This window comes from Polyodon spathula, chromosome 24, assembly GCF_017654505.1.
Source record: "Polyodon spathula isolate WHYD16114869_AA chromosome 24, ASM1765450v1, whole genome shotgun sequence".
Lineage (NCBI taxonomy): Eukaryota > Metazoa > Chordata > Actinopteri > Acipenseriformes > Polyodontidae > Polyodon > Polyodon spathula.
Window position 1 is genome coordinate 6876044 of NC_054557.1, and position 11776 is coordinate 6887819.

Here is an 11776-nt window from a genome sequence, read left to right on the forward strand (position 1 = left end):
TGATGGAAAACCTATAACCATAATTCCCATGGTGAGATAGTCAGTGTTTATACCTTGGTTTTTTATTCCCTTTTATTAAGATACATTTTTTAGCTAATACGTTATCAAGAAACACGAGTGGCATAAATATTTAAAGGAGATATTGTTTAAAGATCATGCTCACATTAAAGAAATTAATGCAAATTAAACATTTAAATTGCACAAGTGGACCTTCTTAGGATTCGATATACAAGGTACAATGGGACAACAGACCAGTTCTTTTCTGCAAATTAACCACTATTATAGTTCCATTAAAGGTTTTTGACTGGCATTTGTTGGTAAAATTCCTCTCATTGACCTCTGTAATTGTTTTATTGTGCAATATAAATATTAAAGTCATAATACCAGCTGCCACAACAATAGGCATTCTGTGTATGTGACAGTCACACAACACAGGTAAATCTTTCAAATCACTTAAGGCCATGGCTAATTTAATAAGAAGAGAAACATCACTTTGCGAGAATGCAATTAAGCAAGGCAAATTAGAGAACATGATATCGAAAATGAGAATCTGCTGGAGAGTTCTGTGCCACCAATTAGGTGGAAATGTAAATGGGATTAACCGTACTTGCACACAATATAATAACGGTCAAATGAAATAGCATGAGCTATGGCCCCAGCCACGGTAATCCTGTGAACAGTAAAATCTAATAATCGTGTTAGTTTACTGTTGTGTAAATACACATTATTGCCATTTATTTAAATAGCTGGATGCTAAACTGTTACTTATTGTGCTGGCTTCACTTCATTAAAACAGCAGCTCATTTTGTCAGTGAGGAAAAAAAGAACACATTTTTGTAGCTGCCTAGTCACTATTCCGTTTCTTCAGCAGGAATCTACTTTGTGTTTAAAACACCAGTTAAAATTCTTTCGGAATGCTGTTTTTCCACCCAGCATGGTGTCATTCCCTATGCATTTTCTTTCCCTGTCTGAACAACTGCACTTCCCTACCCCAACAATAGGGGGCAAAACAAACAAAAAAAACCAACCATTCTTAATTGAAAAAAATGCAGTTGTGCAAGCAGGTTTTTTTTGGTTTGCTTCTGTCTAATGACAGTGCAGTAGACTAAAAAGCTTTTTTTTTTTTAGTTTTAAAGTTTTTTTGATCATTTTGAAGTTTTTGTAACTTCAGTACAGTGTTGCATAATCATGTTTAGTTTCACAAGAATATTTCCTTTTAGCTTAGTCCCCAGTAGTTTGAGCTTTTGTGGACTTTATTAGAAAACACACACTTGCTTGCCTCTTGTGCCAAATGTTGACGTGTTATTTTCCGTCCTTTCAGGTCTTCCAAGGTTTAGCAGCCAGCCAGGAGCTTCTTCAGTAACCCAGGGTGACAGTGTGGTTCTGAACTGTGACGTCAATGTGGACCTGGTGCCCTTCACTCGCTGGGAGCTGGACCAGGAGCCCCTGGACCTCGATGAGAGGGTGTTCAAGCTGCCTAACGGCACCCTGGTCATCAGCAACGCCTCGGAGGCCGACGCCGGACTGTACCGCTGCGTGGTGGAAAACGTTGGACCTGTGAAAACCAGCGATGAGGCTGAACTTCAGGTTCTACCAGGTACTTTATTCGGGGGGGGGAGCTTAATAAGAAATTAGGGGCTGTAAATCATGGCTTAATGTCTGCCTGCTGTTGTCGTGTTTATCTTAAAAAGATGTTAAGGTGACTTATGGATGATGCCCTGCCCCAAAGCAATTTCAGTTAATGTAGGGAGTATTTGATTTTTCCAGTGTATCTTGGGACTTGCTGCCCCTGCAGTTTTACTGTGTTTCCTTGAAAAAATTAACTGGAAAAAAACAAACAAAAAAACCCACAACATTTTCAATGAAGATGAACTTGAAGCAACTTGAATTATTTATTTGTAATCGTCATTATTTGACTTCTATATTTATTTCAGATTGTTCATTTCTGACGCAGTAATCTATTGAAGTTGTAGCATTTAAGATACTGTAATGGCTGATAACAAATATTAAAATATGTACAAATCAACTCAAGATTTAGGTAAAAAAAACTATGCCTTTCAGATTTAAGTGTTTAATGTAACTACTTCACTCACTGCATCTCTTAGGGTTCTCAGCATGCGCACTTATCCTGGCACTGCAAAAGCTTGTGTGGATCAAGTCTGATAAGAAAAAATAAAACATACAATTTTGTACCTATCATACAACGTTGATCAAATTACCAACTCCAGGTTCATTCTGTTTGGGTGCTGGAAGGCACATTTGCCTTTGCTTGTTTTATTTATTCTGCAGATGATTTCATGATGGCGACTTTGGACTGTGTTTTTATAATAATACAAATAATACTAATAAACAGAACGATTCCAAAACCCAAACTGTAGGCTTGTGTCACCCAGCCATTATAAATGATCTGAACGTCTTTCAGTACAAACCTTTTTCCGTATGCACAGTTCAGATTGAAGTAGAGGTACTTTAGATATTTGTAATACAATGATGTGTTAAACCAGGTGGCAGCAGGTGCCAAAGATTCCCGAAGAGTGTGTCGAGTATATTCACGGCTAGATACAGTGCTGCTTTAAGCTGGGTTTGGGGTTCCTCTTTTACAGACACAGGCACAGAGAGGAGGCTGCAGTTCCTGAGTCAACCCGCCCCAGTGACGAAGGCTAGGGGGCAGGACGTGCTTCTGCCATGTGTGGTGTCGGGGTCCCCTGCACCCACAGTTCGGTGGATGATTGGAGACAAGGTCATCGATGAAAGGTTAGTGACAAATCACAGACTACCACCTTACAGACTTTCTTCCTTGTATATGCAGGCGGGGGTTCAATAAAAAATAAAAAAATTGTTTGTTGTCATGAGTTATTTATTTGTTTATTTATTTATTTACAGTGACATGTTTTGTAAAGACAGGCTCATGCAAACACAGAATTCCATTCAAATAAAATCCCAGAATAGACATTAACCGTCACGGTTTAGTTGTGTGAAGCAGTGTGATTCAAGTTTGAAGCGGACTGGGCCTCAGCCGGCCGTTGCTCCATTCTAACCACGGGGCGCATCAGAAGAGGGAATGCGGTCAGCCATAATTGGTACGGACTTGAGGGACAGCTTTAAAAGCCTCTGTTGAGAGTTTACTAATTAGAAGACAGCATAGAAACCAGACTATTCATGTGCTGGGTGGAGATTCCAGTTGAAAGCATTTCTGGAAATATGAGAAGGACAGTGTGAAGCAGTGATGTTTCATAAAGGAGTGCCTTCACATGGTTTAGTACTAAATCTAGTTGCTGTAGTGTAAAAGGTATCTGTAAACAAGGGGACCATTTATCTTTCAAAACTTGTGAAAGTATTATGAGTTTGTTATTTAGAAAAGTTTGATTTACTGTGCTGCTAAAAGCAGAACCCTGTTTTCCTTTTTTTTTTTAGTCTGCCTTGGTATTGTGTGGAGTAGTCCAGCCCTGCTCTGGTAGTTGGCCTTGTTTTTGGGCACAGTCCAAACCGCCCCTCAAGAGATGTTTAAATTGCTCACTGCTGGTTCCCATTTCAAACTTGTTTAACATCTCTCTGGTGCCTGCGGTCCATAAAACACGTTCTACAGGAAGCAGTCCGACTCCAAACAGGGTTGAGTTTCTGAACTGCTTATCAGACTGAAGGGTTGGTCATTACAGTTGACCTTCTTTTGGTGTCGAGCGCAATGGGGTGCTGCACGAATGTACATTGCTCAAAAACCCAGCCTATTGTTGCATACTCCAGCCCCTGGAGACTTCATTAGTTCCATTTCCTCAGGTTGGAGCTACTCGTTTGATTCTGTGCGTTTTGCTGCTCCGATCGAATTGCCTGTTTTAAACCTGGCTACAGCTACTAATCATCACAGTATGTGAGGATCTACAATCTTGTAGAATTCAGATGGTTATTGCAATATTCCAGGTTATTGCTAAAAAGAGGAAATTACCTTAAAAAGTAAATTGTGTAGTGTTTTCCAGGGGACAGGTTAATGGTTACACACTGAGGCCTCAGATGTACTTGGAAGAGCTTCATTGAGGGCACAGGGGTGCTTAAATTTCTGAGCTTTATAAAGTGAAAGGGAAAATTAAACAAAGTTAATCTAAACGCTTTAGGTAAGATAAGTCTGTTAACTGGATAAAGTTGCTCTTAAGTACTATGCATTTTTGTTTTTTTGTTCTGTAAGTAATCAGTTATCTTTTGATACTACTTCTAGGGATGAGTGTGTTCATGAACATTTGTTTCCATTGTATTTATCTTCGTGAAACCTTCTCAATAGTGTTCCAGAAATACAATCATCTTAACTTGAACCAGTTATTCTGCTATGAAGAGGTGTTAACATTTTTTAGAGTGTGTTAATATTTAACCATCTAAATGTGTTTTAATCGAATCTATCCAGGACTGTTTCTTACCAGAGTGTAATTAATTGAATCTCTGGAAGATATTCTAAAGGAAGGGTAACATGGGAAGACAAGACCCCCCCCCCCCCCTCCTCCCGGTCAGGCATTACAAGCCCTGTATTGTCCAAGTGACTCTGATTCAGTGCGCTCAGTGCTTGTGTTTAGCCGTGGGGGTCTGTGGGAAACGGCAATAAACTTCATGCTGAGTGTAGAATTGCTTCATATTACTGATAGCATAGTCAATGTTTGACTCTGAGCGTCGTTAATGTCAGGATGTTCATTTCGGGATTCATTCTAGTGAGGAGTGAATTAGATACTAAATTAAACTTGGTAGTTTCTCATCTGTATGCTGGGTTTACCTTGGTATCCATGTTTATCTTTTAGTTTTCTGTGACACTTAGTGCTGTACAAGTCCAGCAATATTTAGATTCTCCACTGAGCTGGCTGCTGAAAACTAGACAAGCAGCTAACCTCAGTTCTCATCTGTTTTCCTCCAAAATTGAGTTTGGATCCCCCAAGCTGAACTTGTCATGTGTCCATCCTCGATAGAAATGAAAGTTTGGAAACCGTTTAGTACATACTGTAGCAATGGTTTTAAACCCTTTTCAACATTATGTGACTTGCCCTAGTTGTCATTTTCATTTTTCAACTATAGCATTAGTAATAAAATAAATACATAATTATTTCAATAGTCCCTCCGAAGTCAATGCAAAAGATGAATAATGTATAGGTGCACAAATTGAATGTAAATAAAACTCCTAGCTCAAAGTGTGTTTTTTTTTTCCCATTTAGAATCTTTGAGTTCATAAAATGTACTGATATGCTGCCTATAATATTTTACCATAACTATCATAAATTCACATGTTGTCAAATGGTGAAACGCAAACACTGATGAAGGCAATTACAGAAACGTTTGTACAGTCAAACCTGCCTAGTAACATTCCTTCAGTGTCATCCTCCACTTTTTATCACCACACTAAAATGTGCCGGCCAGAATATTATAGTTTGATGACAAACACCTGATAGTATCACATTGCTTATCAGTGTCAGTCGCATTTAGGGTTAGGAAGTTTACATTGAAATGTCTCTATTTACAGCAGCATAATATAGCATACAGAACACTGCAGTATGCGTTTACAGCTTCATCTTTAATGAAGACAAAGTATTCAACTACTGTTCATGTTGCTTTTTTTATTAATGAACATTATATTTTGAGTTCCACTGCAAAACAGGCATATTGTTGTATTGACGCTTACTATGCAAGGGTATTGGTAAACTCCTAATTAAGCCAGTTCTGGTTACTGTCAACCTTTTTACTCTGTTCCTTTTAAGTAATGTTGTTTCCTCTAGATTTCATAAACACTTTTTGTTGGTTTTTCTCCACAGTCGGTCATTTGAAACACTTGAGCCTCTTGCTCTTAATAATAGGGCCTTCTAGAGTTCTTCTTATCACATTCACTCTGCTTCCCAATTCAGAAGTTCAGACATTTTAAGGTCAGACGGTGTTTTCTTTTCCAAAGTATGCTTAATAAAATACAGCTTAAACTAGGTAGAACAGCCTGCGTGAGGATATGAAATGGAGATTATGTGATTTAAAAACTCTGAGGGAGCCCCTATCAGTGTTAATGGCTTGGCATTTTATTGCTCTTAGTTTAATGCCAGTATTAACAAGATTAATGACAAGCCTTTTCTCTGTTGGCTGGTGCTTAGCTCCTCCATGTAACATTTATAGCATTTTTATTAGAGTTCCAAGTGAAACTATAGCGCAACGGGGAGTGCTGTATTCTCCAAGATATGGAGGTTGGCAATTTCATTAGAAAAGAGCTCATGTTAATTCTGTCAGGGGGGGTTTCACATTATTACTGGAACTGGGGTTAAAGGTTAGATTCTCGGTGTTCACACAGGAGAAAGTTTCACCTGGCTGGTTGTCCATTATCAACGAGTTTAAGCATTTCATTTACATGCAGCATGTTTCCAGTGTTCGAACACCTTGGAAACGGTGTAGGACGATTGAGATTTCAAGCGGTCAGTGTTTACAGCTCAACATTGCCAGTAGTCATGGCAACAGTTTACCTGTAATTAAGGCCTTCTCTGACAGTTTGCTTTTAATGTGTCTTGCTGGTGTGCAGCATCTTGTCCACCATGTCTGTACAGACCCAGGGCTGTAGTTTTAGTCAGCTTCCAAGGTCAATTGTTTAATTCAGAATAGTCTTTTAACTAGGGTTTTTAATCTGGACTATTATATTAGTTGATTAATCAGAGCTTGTGAATAATAACACCATCTAATTACATATATTAAGAGCCATATGATGTGAATTGTTACTAATGGTTTCGATTTTAAATCCCTACATGTAATCTGTGTTCTACACTGTGTGCAATGTGACACAAGCAATGTATGAGATTCACACCGATGGGTCTTTGTGACAACTTTTACTAGCATCTTTGAATTGAATATATAATTTCTAATTAGTGTGTTGCAGTCAAAATAACATTTCAAATGTTTTAAATCTATTGAGCATTTTGACTACATGCAGTCTGTTCAGTTATTCTAAGCAATGATGAAACAGAGTACTGCTGCCTTTTAAATCATTAAAATATGACATTTATGTAGATAGAAATATATTGTTGGAAGTTTGATTTTATTGATTTTAAACAGTGGCTGTTTTTAATTTTGACACCAAAGTACAGACCCGTGTGTGCTGTAAAAAGACATTGAGTATTAACAGAACACAACTGTATAAACACTAATGCTTACATTTGTATTTGACAATGATGTTAGATGCTTAACAAAACATTCTGTAGAAGGTAATATAATAAGCTAACAAGACAGATACATAATACATATGCAATATTATAACATTCTTTTAGCATTTTTTAAACCATTTAAAAATAAATATTTTTTGTAATTAATTAATCACTGGACCCCACATTTTAAGGAACCCATTTAGTTTTCCTTTATCTGTCTGGTAGAGCTTCTTCAGATGGAATATGTTTTGCATTAGTTGTTTCTGTTCCCAAAGGTTGTTCTCATTCTGTTGCTGTGTTCCTAGGTAGAGACTGTTTTCTTGCACATACTCCAGGTGCTTAAATACACTAGCTCTGTAGAAATACAGCAGCATTACGATAAATATTACCGGAAAGACAGATTTGATGTCTTGGCTGTTTGGGGAAAGCGTTATGAGGATTTGATAGTGATTTGCGATTTTGAAGGGGAAAGGGTTAATGCCTTGCTCCCAGGCAGTGCTGCTGCTTCTGGCTGATAGCAGACTTGGCTGTGCAGGGGGACCGAGGGGATCCATTTCCCCAGCTACGAGGAGGCTCACCGTCTGAGCCGCGGCTGCCTGCGATGCTATCTGGCAGGCATCAGTAACAATAGGGATCGGACAAACCGAGATTTGTTGGTTGGTTTCTTTGGAAGTGAGTTTCAGTTACTTGCAGCCTCTGGGATAATAAATTGCAGCAGCGCGCGGGGTAATGAAGTGAAGTTGCAGACGTGTGGAGTTTGGAAGCAGAGAAACAGACAATCAAGCTGTTTTCTGTCACCGGAGCATGTTGGCTCTTCTTACTGTGGGCCTCTCTACTTTTTTTTTTCCCCTTAAAGTGGTTTTGTAGATTCTAGTTAATCATGTCATCCTTTTTACTAGCTGTTTATAATTGAAACACAGCTTGCAACACTTGTGAATATAGTTTTGGCTAGCGATTTGATCAAAACAAACTCAAATTAATTCCTATTTTTGTTACACTAAGCTCTACGTCTCTTTTTTAAATGGTTACCGTGGTTACTAGTTAAACAGTGATGCGAAATGAAAAAATGCCAATCAATGTGAGGCCTTCATAATACAATGTTTTCCAGTGTAATTAATGTACATGGTCTACCTTTTTATAATATATATTCCTTATTTCACAAATAATAATTTTACTATTTAAAAAATGTTGTGTTCTAAAATGTATTTAAAAAAACAAAAATACAAGCATAATTTAAACTGTTTTAGTGTCATCATTTCCTACCACAAAATGAAAACAAGAAAAATAAAGTCTGGGGCTAAATGTACATCACATTCTCAGTGGACAAGACAATATGGCCGTGCTACAGGAGGCCTCGTGCTTCCTGGAATTCCAAATTTCTAGAAACACAGGTCACATGGTGTTTTTTAAAATTTTTTTTATTTTTTTTTAAATAAATGTGGAGCCATCATGATAAATGTGATTTTATAAAAACATGCGATGCTATTTATAACCACCCTCCACCGCAAGTAGTAACATGAGCTCACTTAGTTGGCTCGCAGATTGAGGCAGTGGTGAGAAGGCTTTTTTGCGGTGGTAATTGACATCTCATTAAAAATATATATTTAAAATGTTTTGTGTATTTGTTTTACTGTATTTTTTATAGGCTTCATTGTACCTCCCTACTATGGTAATCAGTCACAGCAGGAATTGCAACTCCGGGGGGAGGGGGAGGGGGGTGTCCTCCTAAATACCTTGAAATAAATTCAACGTGTGTGTGTGTGTGTGTGTGTGTGCTTGAATCGGCAGCAGAGATGAATATGTATTGAATCAATAAAGAGGTTTTTATAGAGTGATGCTTAGGAATGTGTGACAGCAGGCAGGGCTGCATGTGAACAGACAATAACAGGGGGCTTTGTTCTGTTACTATATGCAATCTGAAACTAAATCTCCACTGAAGAGGAAGCAAAAAGGGCAGTAGGCAGTGCTGTGTCATTAAAAATGAGGTAATGTGGAAGTGCACTGCACTGTGGCACAAACAGTGTCCAGAGCTGTGCTGTAAACTCTGATACCCCTGGTTCTAGAGAAAAGACCTCACTTTGATTCTTCAACAAAGCCACAACCTTTGAAGAAGATACATAAATAAATATGGATAATGTATTTATACATGCATTGAAAAAACATTTTCTGGCATTTTGTGTCAGTTGGAAAAACAAATGACACAGCTTAGGAGACTAATGTATCCAATGTATACATAATTATATATATATATATATATATATAAAGCAAGGCAAAGAGAACAACAATTCAAATACGTATTAAGTCTTGAAGTAAAAAAATATTTGAAACTGAAGTAGACCTAACGTTTGGACTTTGAAGTGTAAAATGGCATTCCTAACACTGATGAAGGCATTACCGAAACATTTTTCCTATTTTTTCTCATAACCAGTTTCAAAATATGTTCAGTCTAAGCCCTTGATGTGTGTTTTTGTTCTGCACGTACAGTACAACAAATCCAAACGGGCCTAGTTGTTTTTATTGCTGGTTAAGTGCAGTGTTTGCTGAGGGTTTTTATAGCCTCCAGAGTGCTCTAAAGGTAAGGTGTTTGCACATTTGCTTTTCGTTTCTTATTTCACTGCTGGGTTTCTGAGTTAACAAGGCTGAGAGATCTGTTTGTATTTTACATTTTTGCTACATCTTGTAGCACCCAGTAATGATTTAAAATAACCAGAATTCCTGCGTTGCGTGTAGGGTGTTAGGCTCTGGCTGTGTAAACTGTGTGGAATGATGTCTGTTATAATATGAGACACCATAAATGTATTAACTTATTCGAAATAAAAAAAAAACAAAGATTGTACTGCTGTTAAACATAAAAAGAAGCGATGTTGTCTTTTTAACCTTTAAATTATTTTGTATATTCTATGCATAAGTACACAAGATTTTTGCCAATTCTGTAACTGTCATTGGCTGATATATTATACGTGATTTATACAGTATTTCTGCAAAGAAAGGGGACTGCTACTTCATGCTTCAATTCAAAAATCACTTGAACCTGTACCACTGTGCACAAGCCTGTCACAGGTCTATTAGTCTCCAAATGAATATCTCACCTAAAAAATATGGCTGATTGAATTGACACAGGGCACTGCCTGAGGGTGGTTGAATACAGTGCGCTTGTAGAACTTATCCATTCCATTCTGGATGTCTGTGTGACAGATGGCAGAAGCTAAGGTCTTCTCCTGGTATAGCTTCATACTGCACATGCATTAAAATCATTGCATTAATGCATGCATTTAAACCGCTCGATAGCCAGGGTATCAGATTGTGCAGCACGATGAGTATCTCTGAATCGCTTCATTTCTAAGCCAGAGGACAAGATCTCTTCAGGGAGAACCTATAGTGCTCTAGCGATATTCGTTGTGTCCTATTGATTTTCCTCCTTTGCTTAGCGCTGAGTTAACTCAACATGCAGTACTGTGAGTGTGTGCGTATGTAGTTCTCTCCCACATTAACTGGTACCAGAGGTTAGAGGGGAAAGGTCAGGTCTTGCAGGTCACTGGTTTTCAGAAACATGATCAGTAAGGCGCCACTCAGAATGGCATCTACCTGTAACTCAATAGCACTGGGACAGCAAATGATTGATTTTACTTGGTTAACGGATTCTGTTTTTCTCTTTTTTCTTCTCTTTGCTCGTGTCTTTTTTTCCCCCACATTTGTGTATATCTATACATTACATTATATGTCTAAAGAAAAACTTAAGTAATTCACATGTTTTTGACCTTCTGAATTCTGTTGTGTCAAACAGAGGTCAGCCGTGTTTACACTGCAGATGCTACAGTCAATGCTTTTTGATGTAGTCATGACTTGATGCCAGCAGTAACTGTACATTATATCGCTATTGAATCTGTATCACATCCAGTATAAATATGACAATTAATGAGTAACAATTGATAAAATATATGTATTTGTACTTCAGACCTGTGAAATAAAGGGGTCTGGGAGAAATTTGAGGTGGCTGATTTACCCCCAGGTAATGTTACATTTTGTTTGGATCCACTTGTTTGGGTACTGTATACAGTGTGGACAAACTCAGTATAAATCAATATCAAACAGTGCAGTGTTGCAAGGTATGTATTTTCATGTAAAGTGGTTGCATGGTATATTTTCAGGAGGCTTTTTGATTGGGAAAGTCATATTAACAATTTCACAGTCTTAATGAAATGATTTGAACAGCGTGATTATTCAGACATCCCTGGTTCCTGCTTAGTTACAGGATAATGGAGGTTTTATTGTACACAGTAAATTGTATGTAGTTTTCTATTCCCTATCGACCCTAACATACTACAGCATTGGCACTGACTACTCGGCGCGTATAATTAATAAATAAACATTACATTTGTTTCAATGTTTTGACCCTTGATATGATGTTTATCCAGGATAATACTGCTTTAGACAATGCTTTATGCTGAATCCTCTGTCTTTGTTCCCCTCTCTTTCCTTCTCTCTCTCTCTCTGTCTCAGTGAGGCCAGGTTTAAGGTGGTAGGAGGCGGGAGTCTGCATGTGATGAACCTCACAGAGGAGGATGCTGGGATATACAGCTGCCTGGCGGACAACGGCAACGAAACCATTGAGGCGCAGGCAGAACTGACAATCCAAGGTA

The 11776-nt window shown here is 38.0% G+C and overlaps 1 protein-coding gene across 8 annotated transcripts in view; it reads left to right on the top strand.

Moving 5' to 3' along the window:
• Window positions 1-11776, top strand: part of LOC121298954 (neogenin-like) — a 178400-nt gene that overhangs the window by 90222 nt on the left and 76402 nt on the right. For all 8 annotated transcript variants that reach the window (XM_041226330.1, XM_041226331.1, XM_041226329.1 and 5 more), the window contains exons 3-5: window positions 1322-1597; window positions 2604-2754; window positions 11637-11773. In XM_041226330.1, coding sequence (XP_041082264.1) covers window positions 1322-1597; window positions 2604-2754; window positions 11637-11773 — 564 coding nt within the window. The remainder of the gene's footprint in view (window positions 1-1321; window positions 1598-2603; window positions 2755-11636; window positions 11774-11776) is intronic.